The 25694-nt window shown below is 41.9% G+C and overlaps 2 protein-coding genes across 10 annotated transcripts in view; both read right to left on the bottom strand.

The window, feature by feature from the left end:
- smarcd3b (SWI/SNF related, matrix associated, actin dependent regulator of chromatin, subfamily d, member 3b) overlaps positions 1-19464 on the bottom strand; it is a 36955-nt gene extending 17491 nt beyond the window's left edge. For 3 of the 9 annotated variants that reach the window (XM_034862223.1, XM_034862226.1, XM_034862229.1), the window contains exons 1-2: positions 9734-10087; positions 2676-2887 (exon numbers count right to left, since the gene is read on the bottom strand). In XM_034862223.1, the coding sequence (XP_034718114.1) occupies positions 2676-2887; positions 9734-9811 (290 nt within the window). In that variant the 5' untranslated portion in view covers positions 9812-10087. Of the gene's footprint in view, positions 1-2675; positions 2888-9733; positions 10089-19199 lie in introns of those variants that run through there. The other 6 variants (XM_034862227.1, XM_034862232.1, XM_034862224.1 and 3 more) reach the window with 3 other exon arrangements.
- Positions 19465-21529: 2065 nt separating this feature from the next.
- nfx1 (nuclear transcription factor, X-box binding 1) overlaps positions 21530-25694 on the bottom strand; it is a 12460-nt gene continuing 8295 nt past the window's right edge. The window contains exons 17-23 of the mRNA XM_034862218.1: positions 25546-25619; positions 25361-25462; positions 24808-24945; positions 24601-24667; positions 22301-22446; positions 22087-22191; positions 21530-21950 (exon numbers count right to left, since the gene is read on the bottom strand). Of these exons, the coding sequence (XP_034718109.1) occupies positions 21875-21950; positions 22087-22191; positions 22301-22446; positions 24601-24667; positions 24808-24945; positions 25361-25462; positions 25546-25619 (708 nt within the window). The 3' untranslated portion in view covers positions 21530-21874. The remainder of the gene's footprint in view (positions 21951-22086; positions 22192-22300; positions 22447-24600; positions 24668-24807; positions 24946-25360; positions 25463-25545; positions 25620-25694) is intronic.

The raw sequence follows: 25694 nt of genomic DNA, 5'->3' as shown, positions 1-25694 counted from the left end.
TGGTGCATAAGCACAAACAACAGTCAGAGTTTTCCCCCCCATCACCCGCAGGCGTAGGGAGGCGACCCTCTCGTCCACTGAGGTAAACTCCAACGCAGCGGCGCTCAGCCGGGGGCTTGTGAGTATCCCCACACCCGCCCGGCGCCTCACACCCTGAGCAACTCCGGAGTATGACAGAGTCCAACCCCTATTCAGGAGTATGGTTCCAGAACCGAGACTGTGCGTAGAGTTAAGCCCCACCAGATCTAACTGGTAGCGCTCCACCTCCCGCACAAGTTCCGGCTCCTTCCCCCACAGAGAGGTGATGTTCCACGTCCCCAGAGCCAGCGTCTGCCGCCCGGGTCTGGTCCGTCGAGGCCCCTGACCTTCGCCGCCACCCATATGGCAGCGCACCCGACCCCAGCGGTTCCTCCCACAGGTGGTGAGCCCATGGGATGGAGATAGGGGTTCCACGTAGCTTCTTCGGGCTGTGCCCGACCGGGCTCCGTGGCAAACCCAGCCACCAGGCGCTCGCTGACGGGCCCGCCGTCTGGGCCTGGCCTGGCAGGGTCACTCCCTCTCTACCTCGGTCTTTCATGGGGTTTTTGAACCATTCTTTGTCTGGCCCCTCACCAGAGACCACTTTGCCATGGGAGACCCTACCAGGAGCACACAGCTCCAGACAACACAGCCCCTCAGGTTCATAGGGACACACAAACCTCTCCACCACGATAAGGCGATGGTTCCCAGGAGAGGTTTTTGTATGAAAATGTGACGAGAAAAGATTTCTTTACCCAAGGCATCAACTTTGCAAATGAGTGATGTGAATATGTTAATATGCATCTGGAATGTTGTGCCCAGGATGATGCTGTATTATTTTTAAAGCACACACAAGATGAAATGTAAAGATGACTATGCTGCTAATTAGCCTCTACATAAAATCTCAATTTTTACCTCATTGTGTTTTATGTGATACAAAAGTTTTTCAATCCTGTCTCCTAGAAATGTAATCAATACACTAAGAATTTGCTGCTTTCATAATAAGAAAATGTAGTTAATTTATGTAACATCCAAGTCACGTAAGCGGACTGGTGTCAAAGTCCTTTGCCCACCATCTGCCTATGAGACATACGGTGCATCCTACAACACAAAAAGTGTCTCTATTTGGGAAAACAAATCAGTAGTATATAAACGTAAATCCTAGGACACAAGGTTTAGTATTCATAGCCCTTTATGCAAAGCAAACTGGAATTAAATCCTATTTTTAGCAGCAGCTTTGCGTAGGACAGTGTTCTGCCGAGCGAGTGTAGCTGGGACCATAAGGTCTCAATGACACTGCAAACACAGGTGGGCCGCCTCCCGCGTGGGGTCTGAGCTGGATGGAGCATCAACTTGTTTGCCAGAGGACACACACTCTGTCACAAAGCAACACAGAGAGAGAGAGAGAGAGAGAGAGAGAGAGAGAGAGAGAGAGAGAGAGAGAGAGAGAGAGAGACACCTGGACAAGTCACCCTGGACCATCGATCAGACCCTCCGCAGCCAGCCAGGGTACTCTGGGGGTTGAGGCCCCAATACAGGACAAGCCTGTTCGACAAGCCTGCTTAGTTGTAGGTGGATCAATCGTGCTGCAAATACTGAGAGAATGAAACCAAGAGGCACAGAGGTCCACTGAGTGAGCATATTGATCTCCTTTCTAATGACCAAACCTGCCACACACTCGTCTCCTAACAGACATCCATCCACTGTGTGTGTGTGTGTGTGTGTGTGTGTGTGTGTGTGCCTGGGATACTGATGTTCAGATCGTTTGTCAAATAGCAGACAATAGATAGATCTAATGGAAGTACTAGAGCCGACCACTGGGCAAACAAGGAAACAAAAACCCAAGAAGAGCGAGCAAAGGGGGAACTTTCAGTGACAGCAGCAGTTGGGACGGTGAGAAGTGGATGCACAGAGCAGTGAGCATTGCTAAGGATGCAAGAACAGAAAAGGAGCAGTGGGAGAGATTCAAAATGAAAATTGAAATATAAGCTGAACAGAGACACATAAAGGTCAAGGTTTCACGTCTCATAAAGATGATTTTCAACACTGATCAGCAGCCCTTTTCTGCATGTCATTCCCCTCCTCTCTCCCCTTTGAAGTCTAAGCTGTCCTACAGTAATAATGCCCCAAAAAATAATCTTTAAAAAAGAAAGAAATGTTACCTATGACAGCTATGTTTCTCAACCATTAAAGGTATTCCTTTTCAAATACCTACTTTCAGGATTTTTTTTAGTTTTTCCAAACCCTTTTTATAATTTAACAAATGCATTGTGGTTGACATTGTCTTACCACAAGCAGCTGAATGACATTGTTTAAAATGAGGAAAATTATGAGTAAAATCTGGAATTTGGTGATCAGAAAATAAGTAAAACCACTAAATATTTCATACCAGCTTGTGGTATGTGGTACATTTGGTGCTAAAAGATATTGTGGTTCGATGCCCAGGTATTACTTCATTGTCTGTACATGATTCATGATAATTTCCATGTTTGGTTTTGAAGATTTATATCAGACATAAAAAAAAAAATCATAAAGTGAAACCACGGCCAGTTTATGATCTCAATCATTCCACACAAAATCCGAGAAAAAATGATTTCTATATGCAAGCCGTGCAGTGTTAAGGTAGGAGTTGAAGGTTTACTAGGTCTCAGACTCACTTTCTGGCCCGGCTCTGGACTGCCTGCTGCTGCTGTTGCTGCTGCTGCTGCTGCTGGACCTGCTGGGAGGGTGCAGGCCTCTTACGACTGGGCTCCATCACCGGGGAGGGCAGGCCGGGTCGCACCGCCGGGCTCCCACCGTACGGTGGGCCAGGGGGGCCCATGGGCGCTCCCTGGTGGGGCATCCTCGCTCCAGACGGCATGCCAGGACGCTTGGGAAGACAAAACAGGAGAAAAGACGGCTCAAATACATGGAGAAAACATTCTTCACTGTGGTTATCTGATTAATTATAATAACAGAAATCAATGCTTCTAAAAATATTACAAAAGGAAACATTAGATCAATTGCAACTTTTATGCATTTCCTTCTGATGGATTGAAGGTGGACTAAGAAGTTTTTTGAAAACACACCCATCCTATCTGATAAAGTCGAGCTGTAACAAAGACTGTCGTGCAGCTCCTCATCCAGACCTCACACATTTCTAGTATTTAAAATCAAATTCTGGTGTCTGCTCTGGTTCTATTGAAACTCCTATCAAGTCACGTATCTTTTGTAACATTTGGTAAAATTTCAGTTATCAAATAACAGTTAAGTTGGTAAACATTAAGCAATTTGGTGACGTCAAATCACACAATTTCTGTTTTGAATCTTAACCATCTGGGGCTGTAAGCATGATAGAAATTGTGTAGTAAAACGTTAAAGGACATGAAACCTAATATGGGATTTGTTTGTGTTAGAGACAGTCAACAGTAAAGACCAACATGAAATATGGAGCATGTACAGGGAATTGTTTAGCCCTAAAAGTATGGGTGAAATCATTCTGCCAGTGGTGTGAGATCCAATCATTTTGAAATGTTTGAAAACTGATAAAATTCTGTCTTTTTTAACACTGGTTTCCAGAAAATGCCAGAACTGAAGCAGTTCAATAAACAGTATTGTTTGGTTTCCATCTTTTTTTCCCATATAGTCTAAGACAAGCACGCACGCACGCACGCACGCAAGCACGTACGCACGCACGCACGCACGCACGCACCTAAACAATGCAAACAGTGTCTGAGCCCACAGCCTCACACTCCCGTCTTGACGCCTGGGAACAACTGGGGAACTCTCACCTGTGCTTGTCACTCCCATGGCAACAGCTGCCTCCCGCCTCAGTTTATTGTCTGAAACCAAATTATGGCTTGTGTGATGGAAAGAAATCCTTTGACTCCTTGGAACGACAGTACAGACCTCCTACTGTTTCTGAAGAACTGTATGTCTTCTAATAAAATACAAGTTTAATGACTTTAAATGCATCAGAAGTGGAAGGAATACATTTTCAAAGTTCTAATCCTTCTGAAATATGTCACATTACTGAAGCCACAGACTCTCTTTACTATGACTTGACTGTATTACCTTCAAAATTTCATGTTATCTAACACATAGGCAAAATAATTTTTAAAGCTTGGGGACAATTTACAATTTGAATAGATTTATTTCTCTCTGCAAAACTCAGGAAAACTAAAATATGATTGAAACATCCGATTTGTTGTGTGCAAGAGAAATGAGCAAGCATAATAAAATACCTGCATATCTTACAAGGCTGTCGTAATGTATACACAGAATATAGAGGTTATCTCATGCAGCTAAACGGACTGTCACCATCAAATAACTAGAACACAGGCATTCAATTTTATATTCTGTTTAGTTACAGAAAAGCACAAAAGGTTATCATGACTCCAGACAGCTAATGTAGCCAGCTATCATTTACGTGACTTTCTGACCTTGTAATAACTTGATTTTCATGATGTAGACATTTTACACCTTATTTAAAACCAATAATGAACTAAATTAATTTTTTATATTGCCCAGCTTTAGTTGATGGTAGGCCTAAATGCTGCATGTTAGCACATAGTTTTGTACATTTAATCAAATGCTATATATGGGAATCCAGAGGTAAGGGGGAGGGTGGGGGATTTAAAATAATGCGTCATATTCCATAAGATCATCGCAGGGTTTATATATAAAGACTTTATCCAATCTTTAATCTTTAGATAAATGCAAAGTATTTCCCCCTGAAGTATGGAAGAGTTAAGTTGCCTAAAATGGAGTGAATTTAATACAAGTACCTCAATAAATACCTAAATACAGTGCTTATGTAAAGGTCCTCTACCACTCAAATGCATTATATGCAAAAATTGATATTTATTTTTTCTCAGTTATATCAAACAATATAAATATTCTAGAAAAGGACAGAAACTTGTCATATTGGACATTTTTTAAACCATGAAAGATGCTCAGAGTCTATTCTTCTTCCTGTACCATTCAATTATTCAAAAAAACGTCTAAAGCTCGTGGTTAAGCAGAGATGTGACTTAATAGACCTGAATGTTTAACCATCACCTTGCGATATTGTCCCCTTTTAAATCAGCAAAGAAACTGCCTGCTACATTTTGTAACAGAATGAATAAATGTTGGCGAGAAAGGGAGAGAGAGAGGGGACAGCTGAAGGATACAAATCTGGAGTTGTATAAGCTCACGTTTTTCCAACATTTCACACCATTTGTCCCTTCTAAATGTGGATTACTGCAGGTACAAACACATTTGCGATTTGATCTGTAGACTGTACACAAACGCATGAAAAAACATACAAAGGAGAAAGTAATAAACAGCAGGGAGGGCACAAAAAGAAAACTAGATATCAAACTGGGTTCAAATGTTAATGCATGTATTCACAGGGAGATTTAATAACTCATGACAGCGTACGAGAGGCTAAGACTGGCGTATTATGTGCCCTTTGAAATGGTGACCAGGCAGAGATCCAGTGATAAGAAGGCCGAGCAGGCGTCGCTGTCACTCTGGCTGGGAGTTTGCTCGGCAGCGTGGGGGTGGGGAGGTTGGGGGTCAAAGCAACTGAGAAGGGTCTCCAAACGGGAGAGGATAAGACAACATATGGCCGGGCCCTCCCGCACGAATCTTGTCACCTTGTGGAGCTTTAACAGACCCCCTTCTTTTTCTATCTCCTTCCTACTTAAGCTAGACAATAACACCCAAACAGACCAGACTGTCAGCAGCCAGACTTCTGTTACAAGCCTCTGTCTGGAGAATTTGAGCCTTTCAGATAACAGAAAACCATAGCTGGAAAATGTGTAGGATGAGTTTCCCCTAAGTCCACACACACAACGAGTGGTACTTTCTAATCTGACCTGCTGAACTGACTCCAACACTCGTGTCCCGGAGCTCAGCCAGACAGCAATCCAATCTGCCATGTGGTTGGATATCTGAGAAGTATGTTGGCATCCCTGGAGGGATTTGAAGTTGCTAAACTTAACCCACACTGTACTGAACATATGAGTTTGTGGGTTATAACGTGGATGGTCCCTTTTAAAGGCTTTGATTGGAATCAAATCTTAAATAAAAAAAATTAAAAAGACTGAATGTGACATGACTCATATTTTTAGGGCTCAAACTTCAGATAATTTTACTTATCTGTTTATCATCAATTAAGTGTCCAAAAACAATGACAATTGGTTGTTTTATCAGATATTGAGTTTATTATCATGGGATAATTTATGTTATTGTGTTATGAATATATATATGTTGTTTTAGATGTAACTCATTTACTGCAAATACTGTATTTAGTTTAAAGGTAAGACTATAGACAATTCTCATCATTACTGACAGTTTTGTTAAAATACTATTTTCAGAAACTGTACTTTATCATAACTATATAAATGTTCTGTCTTAATATACAGGGGGCATGAGTATACACACCCCTATGTTAAATTCCCATAGAGGCAGGCAGAGTTTGATTGTTAAAGGCCAGTTATTTCATGGATCAAGATACTATGCATCCTGATAAAGTTCCCTTGGCCTTTGGAGTTAAAACAGCCCCACATTGTCACATCCCCTTCACCTTTTAATTAAGTTAGCCTAATAGCTGGTTTGTTTTGCATTGAGAGATGATTTTATGGAAAATACCCCATGCCAATCTCTAGGTAGGGTGAAGGGTATATGATGATGGGGAATTTTAATTCCAAAAGCCAAGGGAACTTTATCAGGATGCATAGTATCCTGGCCCCATGAAATAACTGGCCTTTAAAAATAACATAATTCATTCATTCACAAAGAAAATTGGTTTCCTTAAAGGTAGAATTTTTCACCATTTTTTAATTTAGGCAAGGTGATCAAATTTCATCAGATCATTATTTATTATTCCTATTTTTAGTTAACTTGAGGATAGGTTCCTATGCTCATGAGCAGCACTGTATTGTTGGATATCGATGTGAGGGCTGGGCAACAATTCAATTAAATCAGTGTCTATTGACTTTCAGTGGAACCGTGATGATTTGAACATGAGATTTTAAGTTATCCCTCTCTGCGTTATCAGCCTCCCCCCTAATACCATGCAGCTAAATGGATTGTCATTCATGTCGCTCACAACATTTACAAATATTCAACAGTGACCTTTCTTTCTAAAAACAGTGCTCCTGTTAGTCTGGATCCACAGAACAAATTCTGGACAGTTTTCATAGCGACTATCTCCTGAGTAGAAAGCATTCAATGACCACGGCAAGGTCTTTTGGTTAACCAGAGTAACTGGGACATTGTGTTTAGAGAAAACGAGCTGTTGAATCTTTTTAAATTCTACTTTTCAATGCTGTGAGCAGGAGATTTGTTCCGTCTTTTTTTGTTTCAGGGGAGGAGGCTAAAAAACCCAGATATCTCAAAATCTGTGCAAATAAAACCAAAACTATCTGCATGGATGGATTCCACTTTTCTGTCATTTGGGTGAACCAACCCTTTAAGCATAGTAATCCAAAATGATTGATGCAGTAGAATGTTATGTTGAAAGGTCTCACACAAACACACATTTAGACGTTACGGATGACAACGATGCAGTGGCGTATTATGTCTTGGCTTATCGGGGTTTTCCCACACAGAACACTGGAAGGCCTTTTTCATCATCACACACACACACACAAACACACACACACACACACACACACACACGCACACACACACAAGCCAGAAAAGTAACACAACAGGGCGGAGGTGAGGCAGATAATGAGAGAGAAAGAGGAAAAGACCTCCGCCAGGCCTTCAGCCCACCCATCAGTCCTAGAACCAGACCTCGGCCAAACACTCTCCCCCACAACACACACAGCTGCTGGGAGGCAGGAACACTACGACCTTCGGTAACCACAACAATGTGTGCATGTATTAATATATATTCTTATGTGTGTGTCCATGCATTTGCACATGTGTGTTTCTGTGTTTATGAAACCTTTGCCTCACGAAGGGGGGAAAGCAATCTTATCAAATATAAATATTTCTCCATTCTGCAGTATACACACAACTATTATCACAAGACTTTTCCATCTTAAAAATGTAGGGGGGGGGGGGGGGGGCAGCCAGAGAGAAAAAGAGAGAGAGAAAGCGGAGGGAAATATTTGGCTTGGAGCAGCCAGAAGCTCATCAAGGTTAATTGGTCTGTTGAGAGGACACACTCATCTGGCTCATCAATCACCTGGTCCATTGTTTCCTAAAGTCTGTCTCTGCGCGGAGGAGCTTCAGCTCCAAAGTCCCTGTAATGACCGCTCCTGTCAAAGACACAATACCTCATCTTGTTTCAGTGTATAAATCTACCTGGTGTCAGTACGGCCAACATCGGCACTGATTAAAATGCAGAAAATCAGACCGTAGTCGAGATAGTTCAGTGATTTTTAGACATAGAAGGATTTGACAAAGTCTTTGTGACCTTCTTGATGTACTTGAGGATTAGGAAGTGATGCCAAGTTTGAGGATCCGTGCAAAGGTGAAATTCAGTTCAGTGAAAAGTACAAACCACATCCAGAATGAGACATTTATGATGTAAGAGTTAGGTCATCAGTTTTTTGTTAAGGTCTATGAAGTGTCAGAAAATAGTGATAAATTCCCATCACCACGGCCTAAAATTTAAATGGCTAGTTTTATTCAATTAACTGAAACCAACTAAAATATTCACCTTCATAGACAATCAGCAGATATAAACATTTGAGAAAACCACAACCGGTGCAGTTTTGCTTAAAAAATGAAATTGGAGATTAATGTGACGATAAACAATTACTCAACCTCTGGTCAAAGTCTTTTTTTTGCTCTAAAACTTTTCCAACATAGGAGTCAGGATCGATAAATTATTTTATAATAATTGGCAGATTCATCGATTGAACTCAGAAAAAAAAGATGAAACCTTTGGCGGGGATCACATCGTATTAAGGGGGAAAAGATAGGGAATCACTGCCATAAAGCACCAGTTCATTTACACGCTTGTGTCAAAGCCACAGCTGCTAAAACTTTCAGGAGACGAGAACTTTTACATCATCCTCAAACCTCTCATTCATTCAGCTCATCAACAAAACAAACTTCTACTGTCCTCCATGTTGTTATTAATGTAAAGTATGCTAATAGTTGCCCAACCTCTAACCATAAGGACCACTTGACTTGACATTTCATGCTAGCTTCACATGAATGGACCGATTGTTCTGCATGATTTCCAGGATTGGTTGTCTACGCTACTACGTCCGTTTGTCTCGTGACCTTACAGGTTCAAATCCTTCCACCAACTAACAACACGCTGCCTGGAAGGCTACTCTGACTGTGTTGTCATTCCTCCCCCCCTCTGCCTGGGACTCTCAGGGAAGCTGTGTGCTCCTCTGTTAGCCAAATGGGGAGCTGGCTGCTTCCTGCTGCTGCTTAGCTTCTATTCCTACAATTACAATGCTACAGTGTTTGAAATCCACTGCTCCCCATCCTTCTCCTGCCTGCTCAGTTCCATCCATCCATGCTGCTCCACTTCTTCTTCTTCATCTTCTCTCCAGCCATCTCCTAACAGGCTGGGATCCACGGGGCTGGAAATAACCTTCACATGGCCAGCTTTACCCAGCTATCTCTCACATACAGACCGCTGCTGCTGCTGCTGCGCCGATTCATGCACACACAGACGCGCACGCGCACACACACACACATACACACACAGATGCACACACACTGATGCATGCCAGCTCCCTTCACGGGGCTGACGGACAGCGCCACTCACCACTCCATGGACCAGGAACTCAAACAGTTTGCTCTTGGTGGCTTTCCTGGCTCCCCCCGCCGTCTCCTCCGTAGCCATTTGCTCAGTCCCTTCCGTTCACCCTTTAATGTCTTCCCTCTCCTTCTTTTGTCTTTCCCTCTCCCTTCACCCAGCCTCCTGTTCCCCTCCCCTGCTCCACTTTCCTTCTCTTTGTGCTCTCCTTTACAGCACTGCCTGTCCCTGACTCTCCTTCTTTCTCCCTCTCTCTCTCTCCCTCTCCCTCTCTCTCTCTCTCTCTCTCTCCCACCCTCTGACTCTATTTTGAATGTGCAGCAGCGCTGCCGAGTCTCTCACTGTGTCTAGCTCACTTTTTAGTTGGGCTGCCTTTCAGGAGCCCGGCACGTCGCTTGGAGGTGGAGGGGGGACGCTGTGCGGGGCTCTGGCAGGGGGGTTTCAGCCAGCCCACCCTGCCCTTCCCCCTCACAGCTGTTGCATTCCATTGGTAGATAAGGGCACGCGGTGCTGCGAGGCTGCCGTTTGGTCTAAACAGGGGCTGGGGAGGTTAGAATCAGTTTCTCTGCTGCAGCTTCCCCCCTGGTGACCAACCCAGAGGCCACGGTCAGCACACACAGACCTCTGAGTCCTGGGCTCATTCTCAAAAAAAGGACATTGGGCTCTTAAAGGGACCACGATGCATATCATTAACACATCTGTACACACATTAACTGGCATGTATGACAGAGTCATGACGTGGTGGTGATGATGACAAGGAGGAGGAGGATGATGCAGTTTTTTCAACTGAAAGCCACTTGAGGCAGGGCAGGTGGTCTTTGAACGCAAAGCTTTTCTCACAATGTACTTGAAAGCCACTTCACAAAAGCAAAAGGCAAAGTCAAGAGCACCTTCACTTCCTGTGTTTCCGTGCTGGCCTTTGTCAGAGTGCATTCATAGGTTAGGAGTATTTCCTCCACTCACCTCATTAGCTGTTACCTTTCACCCACTAGCTGGCCCAGAGGCTATAGGCTGTGGCTACAGCGCAACGGCAAACAAACAGGCCGGTCTGCACAGCAAGGTGACTGTGTCACTTGACACGTGTAATTAGGTTCTGTTGGGATTTCTTGCAGGCTGCTTTTTTAAAGATTTCTTCTCAAATTGCTGAAACTAAAAGAGGTGGAAGAAAAAGAACAACCAGCCTTCAATAGACAGAAGGGAAGTGAGGAAGAAATGACTTATTGAGGCACAGCAGAGCAGTACACACTGACTTACACACTAGATTTTTAGGTTGTACGTCTCCAATACACAGAAGCCAACGCAGGTCATTACTCTGACTAAAAACCTCGCCACGTTGAAGAATATGACTCTTTCATGTCTCCTTCTGCTCCAGCCCCTTTTTCTTTCTCGTCCTCCCTTCTTCCAGCCATCAGATCGGGGGAATGAAATATTCATGAGGTTATTTGAATGACAAAGGAGGTGAAGTGGGGAAGATTCGAAGGGGGACTGGCGTGTGACACATGACAGAAAATCGTCCCTGTTATTGTTTCCTCTTCCTCTGTTTTGCCTGTGTGAAGATGGCAAAAAGGTGTCAAACCAGGTATAAAAAAGGAAAGGAAATGAGCCTTAAGAGTTGATGGAAAGCTTTGACACAAAAGCTGTCCTCCAATTATCACCACAAGCTTCTTTCTTAAAAAATGGTGCAAGGGAAACGCCATGTTCTCAAGTTCTGATCAGCACTGAGAGGAAAACTCAGTTATTGAGTGGACAGCTGGTAGGTGGTTCTGTGACCTCTAGGACAGAGGACCCAAGCCGTTTTTATGCATGCATATTATCCCTTACACGTGACGTCCAGACGCCATTACTGAGAGAAAAGGGACTTTATCATCTAACGGAGAAGCAGGAAGAGAAGGCAGATCGAAATGTATGTCCTTTAAACTTCCTTCACACCCCTGATTATTGGTATGGACTTATTAATATGCAAAATATGGCCCTTCCATGTGTTGATGACCGCTTGTGGCATTAGTTTGCTTGTTGGTGACACCTGGTGTTGAGATGAGTGCAGTGCTGCTGTCATTAATCCAGTCTGTTATGCTTTGAAGAACAAGGAATACATGAACAATCTCCTCAGCAAAATGTCTCTTTACCGGCCTCAATGCGCCTGGGTCCTCCCTTAAGTCAAATACTGCAAATATATAATTATCCACATTAACGCTAAGCATTAGATTAACCTTGCGTTACATAACATATGACACAGGCTTTAATATCTTTATCATTCACACAAACACACAAGGTTTCAGTCTCGATTTCTTGCAAGGTCAAAAGCTCAACCCGTCGAGTTTATCCATGCAGATTTTGAGATTGTGCCAATCTCCCGTTTCTCCAGCAACGGCACGCGGGTTTAACGATAACAAAGAGATACAGCAGGGCGATGCAAAAGGGAGCCTTAAGGCCAGGAGTACCCCCTGCCAGAGCCCCATCATCTCCCTCACCAAAGCCAGTCAGCCTCACCAAATGGTAATGTCCCAGTGTTTAGCAGACAGGGGGGTAGAGGGGAGCTAACAGGGGGTTAGGGAGCAGCCGCAGTATTATTAATGACCAACAGAGGGCGTGCACAACCAGGCAGGGAGGGGCTGGCTGTTTGAATGGAAGGAGGGATCCATGCTCAGGGCCTGGTTGCACATGCAAAAGCATGAGGTATCGTAAAGCATGGAAGCCTAAAAATATTGCAGGGACCAAACTCTGCTCAACCAATTTCATTTTATGGAAACATTTTGTTATGTCTTTTTATATTCTCCCAATCCTTATTTGGGCACAAGAGGGAGACAAATAGTAATGCCTCAAATGCAAACTGTCTAGCTGGTTTTCTAACCTGCAATGCTGACATAGCAGTGGCTCCCAACCAAGAAGCCTCCAGTGTAAAATACTGGATACTTTCACTTCTTCAAGCTTTATGTAGCTTTTAAAGGTGCCCTGCCACACAAAATCCAGTGCACTGGTTAAAGGATGCTGATACCCAGGCACAAATCAAGCTGAGCCTTCCTGCGGGCTTTCTGTAGCACGCTAGAATGGCTTGAAACAAGGTAACCAAGGCATTTTTCAGTCCATAAAACTTGAGCTATTACCACAAAGTAATGAAAAACGTGTGGCATGGCATCTTTAAAATGAATCAAAAATATCACAGTTTCACATTATTGCAATCACAGGTATAAAATGTAATTTTTTTAAATGTCTAGGTAGAGAAAAAACGTTTTTTTTCAATACACACAATGTATTTTATTTTTAAACACAATGCACAGTGGCAGAGAGAGGGATTACGAAACATGCACCCTCTGTCTTCATAAAAAACAGCTCATACCTTAAGAACGGTATGACAAAATATATTAGTAGTTTTGAAACCTTGGCTTTTTCAAATTGTGGTTTACCTTGAAACTGGTAACCGACCCATGCCTAATACAATGAAGTTCATTATGAAGGCTAATGTATTTGATTGCTTTGCTCTGTTTAGTCAAAGACAATGTGTAGCAAAATAGGCTGAGCAGAAAGCAAGGAAGCAAGGAAGGAAGGAAGAGAAATCCATACATTGATGGTTTTAGCTTGGTTTTTGTTTTCACAATAACCCCGGAGAGGAAGGGTAAAGAGAAAGAGAGAGTATACAAAGAATGACAATGTTCTACCGGTGCTGATGTATAACGCACAGTTCCCAGTGGCAACGTTTACATACCAGAAACCATGAATCTACCCTCGTCAACATTATTGTCACAGACAGATGGGGTGCACTAGGGGGAATATGGACTGTACTGAGGGCATGGAGTAAAGTCTGAATCCCTCCCACCACTGGGCCCCTCTCTTTTTCTCTTTCTTCAGTTTAAGAGCTGCACACAAAAACCAGCTCAAGCTGCTTAAAGGCTAGAGCTCTCGGAAAGGAACTCAATGGCCATCAGCCACCTTCAAAGGGACAGTTCAATTGCACACAGAGGGGGATGAAGGAGTGGAGAAGTACATTTCAGGGCCGATTTTGGGCAGCTAGGCATGTGTGGTGAAGAGGAACCTACAGAGACAATGAAGTCTCCCATGGTTGCTGAAAATAATGGCATCTGCTGATAAATTGTAATCAAAGTGAATTGGTACAATAAACCGCGAGGACATAGAAGAATGCTTTTGCACAAAGCAGCAGTGCTATGTTAAGAACCTAACCTAAGAAGCTGCAGATACAGAGTTTAAGGTCAACCTTGGATTTCAGGGCTTGGTTGGGACAAAGCATCTTTATCCAGACAGCATTTATGGTTCAGCTCCTCGGCTGCTCCAGAAAACAAGGAGCAGATGGAAAGACGAAGCAACAGTAATGAGCCCAGTTTCCCCCCCCCGTAAGCAACGAGCAACACACCGGAGCAAAGCCTGAAGCTTTACCTGCTTTGGGGCATTTCCTGTTTGCTGTAGCCATGACAACGGCATAATCTGCCTTGCGTCCAAAGCTAACAGCCAATCGGATGGGAGTGACGCCAACTGCAGTGGCTTAAAAACTGGAGCAGCAGCTGGTGAACTGAGCAAGGAACTATTCCAGAGCTGAAAAATTGAGAAAGAAACCCTAGTTTTTAGAAACAGAAGCGCACTTCAGTTCGCTATGCTAGTCAGCACTGAGGTCTCCGGGGGAAAACTTTTACACAAATATACAGAGAAAAACAGTCACTTTCCATAAACAAACCCAAACCAACTACCATCAAATTCCACCGGAAGAAAAATAAAACTGGCAGATTAAATCCACCACTAGGAACTCCTTCTCCCCTCTCTCTTCTTTCCTACTCGGCATCCAAGCTCAGCCCTGATCTTTCAGCACCACTCTGCCCGTGCAGGATGGGAGGGAGAGACGACAGATCGAGGGCAGGATTAGTATGTGCAGGGCCGCATCGAGACCACTCAGAATCCAAGAGATGAAAATCCGACCAGGAGGTAGCCTGAATATTGTGTTTGCGCATGCGATCGTCCAAGGAATGAAATAACTGCTATGGTAAAGAGTAGATCCACTTCAGGATCATAATACACCATCCAAGTAGCAATAGGAGATATTCATCGAGTACACACAGCGTATTAGCCCTAGTTTGTGTAAAAGCATGGCTATTACCTCAAAAATTGGTGCTAATGCAGTAAATACGTGTTGTACTGTGTGTTCAAATGTACCTAAACCATACATATTTGATTTTATGTCTTAAATAATATATATTGATTTAAGGGCTATACAGAAAGTGGAGACTAAGTTATTTATTTGCAATGTAATGCAATGCTGAACAGCAATTGAAGACAACGAATTAGGTCTTCACCTAAATTGAACTTGATTTTTTGGTGGGATTTATTGAGAAAATAATCCTTTTAGTTAATCATATTCACTGATATTGAATAATTGTAGGTTGCAGCCCTAAATCGAATGAAACAGACATTCATTAAAGCCTGATTCAGATTACAAAAGAAAAACACTTTCATTAATCTCTTTGAAATCATTTTGTTGTTGCACCTTCTTTTGAAATGATAAATTAGTAAAAGCTTTTGCAGCTGAAAGGGAAGGTACATTTATTAAGCTGTGACATCAGCATGCACACATAATACAGCATTGCTGCATGTGTATTGGGTTATATTGAAGCTCTCCACCAGAGAATGGTGCAGTATTGAGCGTTACCATCTAAATGGGTCAACCAAGAGCTCAGTAAACTGCAGCACTATTAGGACCCAGACAGTTTGTCTCATTGGACCGCTAAGTGTACATTATGAATGGCAGTAATATGCAACAGAAAGAAACCCACAGATAGTGCTTTAGGTAGGAAAACAATGATTCAAAAACAGTGTTATAATTGTTTGGTAGGCTGGGATGGTGCATGTTAATTAGGTTACAAACCGCTCGATTTAAAACCGTGAAAATCTATAATCTCTCTGTGGAAATGAGACAGAGGAGGCTCAGAGGGCTGTGTGAAAGTGGTCTTCATAGGTTAGAAATTGTGTAAAATTGATCTTCTGTACTGTGGTTGTAAGTGTACTGTATATCTGTGTAAAATGTGCCAGAGCGGCACCTCTCTCTTTATATATATGCATATAGCACAGTTTGCCATATACTGCATTGCTATACTGCAGTATTCTTGATATTCTAATGCTTAAAAAAAACATATTAAACTTTCATTATATTTAGCAGGGCTGTAACTATTTCATATTTTATTACTGATAAATAATAGTCATTATTTTTTGGGATTATTATATATTTGTGAAAAATGGCCACCACAATTTACCAGAGCTAAAGAATATGTCTTAAAATTGCTTGTTTTGACCAACACTGTCTGAAGCTGAAAGATATTTAATTGCATATTACATAAGATGAAGAAAAAGCATATATCGTCACAGTTCAGAAGCTGGAACCAACTATTGTTTTGGCATTATTGCTTGCTTATTACTCAAATATCTAAATTATTTGCTGATTAATTTACTGGTGATCAAATATTTGCTAATTGTTTTAGCGCCACTATTTTGTAAAATCAATAGTTTTCCTGTAGGCTCATTCATTCCTGGGGTAACAAACAGCCATTGAGCCTGCACATTCCTCACCATCCAAAAAAAAGGAAGTGTTCCATTGTCCATTTATCCCTGCAAATAACACAAAACCCAAAGCTGGGGAACATTTAATTGGATGACCTGCTATTTAGGAAACAAAGCTAAATGCTTATGGCTTCCAGTCTGTCTAATAATCAATCTCACTGCTGGTGCAGAAACAGTGTGAAAAAAAGTTTGACAAACTTGAGAAACTCTGAAGCTGAAACATTCATTCGCCCAAACTAAATTTCCAACATAACTGAACAGACTGGGGTGTATGGTTGGGATTCTATGTGCGTGTGTGTGTGTGAGGGGAGGGGAGGAAAAGGGGGGTGGGTGGGGGTCCTGTGCAGCTTTCCTTAAAAAGCCAGGTCAAGCATTTAGCAGACTGTAAAAGGAGCTGATCCTCTGATCCTCTATCAGACCTCAGGAGCTGGGACGGCACCTTGCATACTAATGGGGCTGTTCTCCTTTTCTTTGTGCTGAAGGGATATCTGTGCCAGCAGCTGGGCCAGGGAAGACTGTGGTCTTACATTTTGCCATTTTAGTCCTAGTTTTTACGCCTGTATTGCTGACGAGGATCAACCATTTTTACGGCAAACACTAAGTTGAACACGCACTTTGGTATTCATGCCACATATTTAAAATAAACCACAAAACAAGTGCAGAGCAGCTCTAACGCTTTTTACAAGCTATAATTTAAACTGAACAGCGAGAACAAGCAAAAGGAGGTAGACCATTCCAGTAGCTTTGCTTGGGAATTTTATGTATAGCCTATCTGGAAACAGTCCTCGCATACAGGAAGGGAGTTTTATTGGACTAAATCTATGGAAAACCAACACAAAGGCAGGAATTTATTTTAAATAAGAGTGGTTATATATTCTAATTCCATATTTCATGTTTGCTAATTGCACCCAAATGGCTGTTTTTTTGTTTAGTTTCATGTACAGCATCAAACTGAAGTGCATGTGATGGTGCTCTTTGCGATCAGCAAGCAGCTGAGTCACCAAGTCCTCCCTAACTCAACAGTTCTGTACATGAAACCAGAGCAGGAGAGAGGAAGAGAGAGGAAGAGAGAGGAAAAGAGAGGAAGAGAGGAAGAGAGAGAGAGAGAGAGAGAGAGAGAAAGAGAGATAGAGAGACAGGATGAAATATGAGATAGCCTTCAAATGTGCAATGAATTCTGTGACAACAAATGGACATGGACATTATACAGGATGAATGCCTCTTCAAGTTTTTTGCCTCCTTAAACTCCTCAAAGCTTGCAGTTTCACACACTGTAAAACCTTTTCCAAATGTAATAGAGTAAAAAGTTTGATAAATAAATAAAGACTAGCCTATCTCCTAGACTATCTTAACATAAAGGCTGGAAAAAGCTATTTTAGCTCTGTCCAATGCGTATTTGTGTGCGTGGCATAAACCAAGAATAAAAACAACACTTCTTGGTTATATCATATAGGGTTAGAGGCCAGACTGTTTCTTGGCTGGTCAATGCACCAAGCCAAGTCCCCATGTTAAACTAAGATTACTGGCTGCTAGCTATAGCTTCATAGTTAGCGTACAGCCATTAGAGTGGTATCATGGCCGGCTTCTTCTTTGTTTTATACTGTTAATAGACAGCCTTACTGCCCATATAGAAAGACCATTGACATAAATAATGTAAGAATTGGTTTGACATTTTGGGTAATACCCTTTTCTTTATCTTTCTTGGCAATAGTTCTGAAAAGCTAAATATGAAGCTACACCTATCAGCTTGTTATCTTAGCTTAGCTTAAAGGCTAGAAAAAGGTGGAAACAGCTAGCCTGGATGGGCGCATTGACTTAGAAATAATCCAGCACATAACCATATTACATGCTTTGATACAAATTCAACAAATTAGATATGTGTTCATAAGATTTAACTAGAGGTTTGCCAGGCTAGCTATTCTCCTGGCTGAATGCTAAACTAGGCTAACTGGCTGTAGCTTAATATTTAATGTAGACATGAGTAGTATCCATCTTCTCGTCTAACTCTCCAAAAATGTCCTAAAATGTTGACATATTCCTTTATACCAGTTGGTGGCTTCTCTATGAGGACTTTAAAGCTTTATCAGTCAAAAGCAGGTTTAGAATAACAGCTGTGGAATAAAAACAAAATTTTCCTTTGGATCAGTAAAAGTAGATCTGGCTTTAACTGTACACCCCAATCCTCTTCTGCTGTTCTGTGCACCCACAGCCTGCCTGCAGATTAACACAGTGGAACTCAAAACTTTTCTTAAAAACACACAGACTTGTAGGGGCAGGGGCACTACCATGAAGCACCATTATATCATTGTGTGAGCCCTGAATCAAAGAAGGGGGAGGGAAGGGGAAGGAAAACGGCGAATGGATAAAAGGCATGCGTAAAGAGGCGAGAGGATGCTCCTCACTATTGCTTCACCGTGCATCCACTCTATTACTCCTCAAGTGTCTGTTTCCCACACCAGACAAGGTTAACAAGCAGCGCTGGTGTCTGCGTCGGTTGGAAAACGGGGAGGGGTGGGAGGTGGAGGTGGAGGGGTGAGGTGCTGCAACTATACACTGTGCTGTGTGATGATGCAGACGGGCTACTGTAACCTACAGTCCCCTTAAATATTCTCAACCACATCCCACTCCCTGCTCAATATTTTCTAATACATTGTACATCATGCAGCTGTAAACCGGAATAAGTCCAAATACACCATATAAGGTGGAAAATAATTCTGTTTTATTTTAGGGAATGCACAATAATCTACAGCTAGACGAGGGGAAAAACTCAGGTGCACACAAAAACCGGCTTGCAACATGCCTAAAGGATCAAGAAAATATAAAAAAAAAAGAATAGTTTCAATGGTGGCTGCGGATACTGAGCAGCGCAGCGAGGCAAAGTGATGTGGTAAAAAACAAATGATAGCATGAGCATCCATACCTTTCTCTCCATCACTATGAGCTTTTTTAGGCTCCTCAACAACAGGAACTGTAGGCTGTGTCTCTGTGGAGGTGTCCGGTCCGACGTGGAGCTTCCCGTCACTCCTAAACTTCCTCACGGCTTTAAGACAGCAGCGTCTCCCTATCACTTCCCCATTACTGGACAGCTAGGCGACTTATTAGCACTGGCCTGTGGGACGCCGAGCCGGGGATGGAGCCAGAGCCAGGATTGGTGAAGCCTTGTTCGGAAGGGAGCAGGAGCGCAGGCGCGGTCTCTGCCGGAGTGTCGATATAATGAAAAATTACCAGTGGCAGGGAGTGTCACCAAATTATCCTGAGGAGCGGGTTTGTTTTGTTTTGGGGGGTATACTGTTCAATATAAGCTTTAACAATAGAAGTGTGAAAATATGACTACTGGTTATTATTATATGTGCACCGGAAGAACAAATACTGACAGGTATTGTTGGATGTTAGGCCTTAATGATATGTATACAATGTAAAACCTGTTTACTATAGAAACAGAGTAGCAACACCACCAAATCCCTTACCAAAATAACTAGCACCCTTTATATAGAGTTTCTAAATTGTAACCGTAAACCATTAAATTAATTATTTACTGATGCTTTGTAGAGCAGTTATAAGCCTTTAATAAGGACACACTTTGGTTGCCAGATTGTAAAAAATTCCATTCAATTAACAAATTCCATTTTTACCAGTATTGTTTGTTGTTCAGCCAGCTATGTTTAAATGTGCATATATTTGTTCAGCTGTCTTTATCTGCATTGTTTTACAAATGTAAGTGTTTTGAGAGATGCTAAGGATGGGTGTCAAATTCTTTATCGAATTTAAAAGGACAAAGAATACGCCAAAGGGATTTTTCGAAACCCGGCAAACTAAATTCTGTTCCTATTAATTGGTAACTGATCTATTGTATGAATATGAAATTGGGGATTTTAGAAAATGTTGGACTGCTGCAGAAATATACTGATACAATTAGAAAGGTAAACATCCGCATATAAACTGTATATATATATATACACATACTGTATATATGTATACAATATATTGTATTAAACATGGCAACATTGAAGGAATGTAAAGGTCTAATTTTCATATTTAAAATATTCTGAAAATCTAATAAACACATCCAGTTTATTTCCAGTCAAACTGCACAATAGAAAAACAAAGGAAAGAACAGGCTGTACTGCTTGCCTTTATATTGAGTCTCTTGAAATCAGCAAAAAACAGTGAGGAAGGGAGAGATCAAAATGTCTGTGTGTAATAAATGCACGACTAGACTATATTCATGATGTTCCATTTCCGGGATTGCTCTCCTTCTACCGGAAATTCCGCAGGACGTCACTCTTTTCTGATGTACCGTTACCTTCCTCTCTCTTTGTGTTGTAATTTTAAACTCTGGTGGTTTTATGATGACTATGGTTAACTGCTCCTTAGATTGTAGCAGGGGAAACCCGGACAGCTAGCTGGACTATCAATTTAACTTTTCTCTCGCACAACTGAAACAACTTCTGAATGTACATGTCGCACCAAAACAAGCTCCTTCCCGAGGCTATTTTGCAGCAGCACTGCCAAAGGTGATTGTGATTGGTTTAATAAGCCAGAGCACGTTTTTTCTCCCATCCCGGATTTCTGTGTGGACTCACCAGACCTTCCTCCACCGCGCCGTGGAGGAAGGTCTGGCAGTATAAGACCAGTGCACGACTGTCCTCGGGTCCTTCATGTCAGCATATTTGTGTTTCAGATTTTTAGAATGTGCAGCACAACAATTGGGTCATAGCCCATAGTCAAAAGCTTTCTTTCCGCAATGCAGCCCACTCCTACCCACCCACAAACGCAGCAGAGTTTTACTACTGAAGCCTTGGCCAGAGAGAACAATAGATATCCTGAGGCTGAGAATGTTTTCTAGCATACTTTTTAAGAATCTCAAGCTCAATCTGAAGTACGATCTACTGGGGCGGCTGTGGCTAGACTGGACCTGGCCAATCGGAAGGTTGGTAGGTCAATCCCTGGCCCTTCAGTCCCATTTCAAAGATTCCTTGGGAAAGACACTCAACCTTGAGATGCGCCCGATGCTGTGCCATCGGAGTTTAAATGTGTGTGAATGTTTATCTGATGAGCAGTTGGCACTTGTACGGCAGCCCCGGCCATTGTGTGAATGGTTCCTGTAAAAGCACTTTGAGTCGTTAAGATTAGAAAAGCGCTAAATAAAAATTGTCCATTTACAGTCCATTACTGCTAAGATATCACTTTTTTTTTTATGAGTGATTGAATATTGAAGCTGATGCATAAGATTGATATCAACAGTTGTCCTTGAAATGAGGAAGAATTCCGTTTTTATTAAGTTGGGTTCAACGAGGGACTGGCTGCATAGAAAGGAAGCAAAGAATACACTTAGGAGCTTTCAAAATGATCAGTGCTCAGTGCTTAATCAACTTTAACATCTAAACTCAGGGAAAACACTTGACTCAGCACTCATTCAATTCCTCCTCCTAGATATAACAAGTGGGGGCTTTCCCTACACAATTTTTATTTGATTATGAAGCCGCAGAAATTCTTACTGATCTTTGATGAACACAAAAGAAATGTTATTTAGACTTTTTTGCAGATGTAGACTGATGTTTCCTAGTAGATCCTGAGGTTTGTTGTGGCCTCATTTTAGTCCTGGACATCAAAATAATCTATCACAGGCTCTTCCTTAACCATCTTCGACCAGGTGCCTCCACTCACAGCCCTGGCAGGAGAATCAAGAGGGAAATGAGTCATTAGCTGGAAAACTGAAAACTAACAAGAACCACCAGCAACACATGATAAAAAAGGACACTTTAGCGTGTTGTGGGTATCCGGTTTGTGACCCTCTGAAGACTTACTTGCTGCTGTTGTGTTTGATATGAGCGATGGGAGGAGGGGCTCTCACAGCCATCTCTCTCTCGATCAGTGCTGTCAGGGTTGAGTTTGGACAGGCGGACTTTCCCCTGAGAAAATGTTCAAAATATACAAATTCTTCAAATCCACAATCAACACTTTTATATGAAATGACAAATTCCAAGCTGCATGTGTGTTACTGTTTGAATAAAGTCTTACTTTTGGGCTGTGATGACCACGTTGCGTTTGGGCTCGCTGTCGTAGCTCACGCTCTCCACGGTATAGACTTCGGCCAGCTCGTGGATGATCTTCCGGTGTTCTCTGTTCATGGGTGGGAAACAGTGGCTCCTCTTTGGCTGTTTTCCCTGCAAACATAAGTAATGCTTGTGCATTATGGATTTATACGGGAAAGCATTTCCAAGCCTCACTCATCTACTCTCCTGCTGCCCTTCGGTGACATTTCCATGTTGGGAATGAGTGGAGCTGGTGTTTCTATCATTCAACTACATAAATAAGCTGGGAGGTCAGAACTACTGGATGCAACACAAATCTGAAGGGTCGTGAAATAATAGGAAACACAAAATCGGATTTCATTTTTTCACATTCTTAGAAATCTTTCTTTTTTTGTGAAATACTGGTTCATTGTACCATTTCAACCTCTTAAAAAGGTCTGGGCTACTTTTGACAAGTGGCCCCTTAGTACCACTTAAGGGAAATGGCGATGCTACAGTATGCAGCAATACTTTTGTGGCAACAGTTTGGGGAATACCCTTTCCTGTTTCTACTCCTGTGCAAAAAGCCGGGCCCATAAAGAAATAGTTTTCCGAGTCTGGTGTGGAAGAAAAGTGACTGGCCTGCCCAGAGCTCTGACTACAATTTCATCCAACACCTTTGGAATGAGCTGGAACGCTGAATATCAGCCAGGCCTTATCGCACAACATCAGAGTCCAACCTAACCAATGCTCCTGTGGCTAAATGGTAACAAACCGCTGCAGCCAGGTTTCATAATCTGAAACCAAAAGCCTTCCCAGAGGAGAAGTGGAGGGTGGTGTAGCACCATATTAATCCTATGGTTTTGACATGAGATGTTCCACAATCACATGTGGGTGCAATGTGTGGATGTCCACGCACTTTTGGGCATGTGGTGTATGTTTTCTGTAGTGTGTGTCTGACCTGATTTTTTTAATTTTTTATTAGTGTACTAAATATGGAGAGGATGGGAAAACAACAACAACAGGCATATCTGCTAGACGCTAACTTCAATTTTTGATAGATGATAAAATGTAATAACCTCACTAAGTCACTTTTGTGAAAGTAGAAGCCCACACAAGAAGGCCAAGAGCAACTAGTGAAGTCAGTAAAGGCAGCACAGTATGCAGCAACTTTAAAGGTGTGAGAAAATATGATAAAACCTTTCAAAAGCAGACGGAGACAGAAAAGCTTTGCAACCATGATTCAGTGTTACAACAAAACAATGCTTTTTTTTTTTTTTACATTTGGCAAAGAAACCAAAGCAACAGTGACCTTGACAGCCTCACTCCTGTTAGCATGAATGCATCCAACAAAGTTGAAAAAAGAATATGGAGAATATTTTTTCAACTGCCCCATGAGGTACCTACTAAAAACAGCTGGGTAAGAAAATAATATCCATTTTTTATTATAAAAGTGTATACAATAAATAACAGAATAATTAAAAATGATGCTGGTAGTTTTGGACAACTAACAATGGGTAGTCTGATCAGGTAGGCGTAGATGGTTTTCCCTAACTGACCAGTTCAAAGCAGCCCATGCAAGTCACAAAAAGTAAAGACTACTACTAATATTTTGACCTGTGTTGTGCACCAGATGTTCCAACTCTGCCTTACAGTGTTGTATGTGAACAGACAGCCTGGGACATGAAATGACATTCCTTGGGGACAATAAAGTACAATCTGCCTTGATGCAAATTAGGGTATCTAATTGCGATTATTTTGAGATATATTATGTTGCAATAAGATTCACAATATTGAAGGGAATTATCATGTTTGTATCATTATTCTCATTTCCATTGACTAATATTACATCTTTAAAAATTAAAATGATTGTAGTGTGATTTTTGCGAGGATCTGTACCATACAAAGAGGTTTTCTGTAGTCTGTAGGATAGGATTTGTATGCCGGGACGTCTTTGCAGCACCATAATAATACCTTCAGAGTGGTTTGACACATATGTTATCTTTAACAAACATTGCGCCCGCCTGTGATTTGGATACTGCACTAGTCCATTTTGCGATTTGAATTATATTGTGATTCATTGTGCAACCCTAATGCAAAATCAGTAAGATGCATTAGTATTGAAATGTTCAGGTCAGAAGTTTGGGTTAATCAACGTGCAACTTAAAAACATTTGAACAGATTAGCCTTAGTTCAGTTAGTGTTGCCCAAGAGCAGCAGGCTCTCAGCACAGCCACCAGAGGGAGCACAAGAGGTCCCCCAAACAGTCATTACCATTCTGGCACAAGGGACTCCTTATCATCTTACCTTATTAGCAAGCTCAACAAGATTCTTGATCTCCTCTTCAACCTCTGTGACAAATTTCAGGTCTTTTCTAAAAGAGAGGAGGAACAGAACATCTTTATTGTTTGGCTGTGGGAAGCAACAGCACAGGCAAGATTAACCAACTAGTGCAATTTATAAATGGTCCATAATAATAATAATAATAATGCTAATGTGGTAAAACAGACAGACCTAGCATCCTCTTTGAGGCTGTCGCTGTATACAGAAGTAGAGCGGGCGTTGAAGGGGTCAGAAGACGAGTCTATCTGCAACGCCTCAGCCAAACGCCGGTTTCTCTCCAAAGTAGCACACTCTTGATCACAATCAAGCCTGAGAAAACAAAACGTGATTATTTATACATGCAGGCAGATTTTACATCAGATCTTTAAGTTGGACGCCAATTCTCTGTACTAAAATGATTCTTATGAAACTGATAGCTCTGAGTTGCTGCTGTAATCCATTAAATGCATTACCTTTGATTGATTTATTTAAATATTAATGCACAAACCAAAAGTAATCACTCATAGTGTACAGGAAATCCATTTCTATGCAGAAGCACATTTAAATCATGTTTCATTGATTTAAAGAAACTGCCCTGTGCCAGGCCTTGCAACTGTACTAAAATCACTGCAGGGAATGGCCTTTCACGTCCATTTCCTAAGACATTTTGTGTGCGTCACGTTCAGAAAATGCTTTACATCAACAGCTTTGGCCGCATAATCATCGATTTCTTCCTTTACTCTACCTGGTCTGTTTCAGCTCCTTCTTAGTGAGGAATGGGCCAATGTCCATGGAGTCACCGAGCTGCATGTCAGACAGTTTACTGGCCATGGCGATGGCTGCATACCTGCGGTACAGAGGATTGAGAGACATTTCAACTACTTCATATTAACATTTCAAACAGCTGAATACAGAAACCGTTTAAATGACCTCTGATATGAAGACGCTGCCTCTGTGCAGGCCACCATTTCCTTTCTTCGACCACAATCACACTGTAGAGCGACCTGTAAAGAAATAAATTAAAATAGATTAAAAAAAATAAGTGAAGAATCAAACTCCACTGCTAGCGTTATACCTAT

This window comes from Etheostoma cragini, chromosome 22, assembly GCF_013103735.1.
Source record: "Etheostoma cragini isolate CJK2018 chromosome 22, CSU_Ecrag_1.0, whole genome shotgun sequence".
Lineage (NCBI taxonomy): Eukaryota > Metazoa > Chordata > Actinopteri > Perciformes > Percidae > Etheostoma > Etheostoma cragini.
The sequence above is the reverse complement of the archived record's forward strand: the minus strand, read 5'-3'. Positions and strand labels throughout refer to the sequence as shown.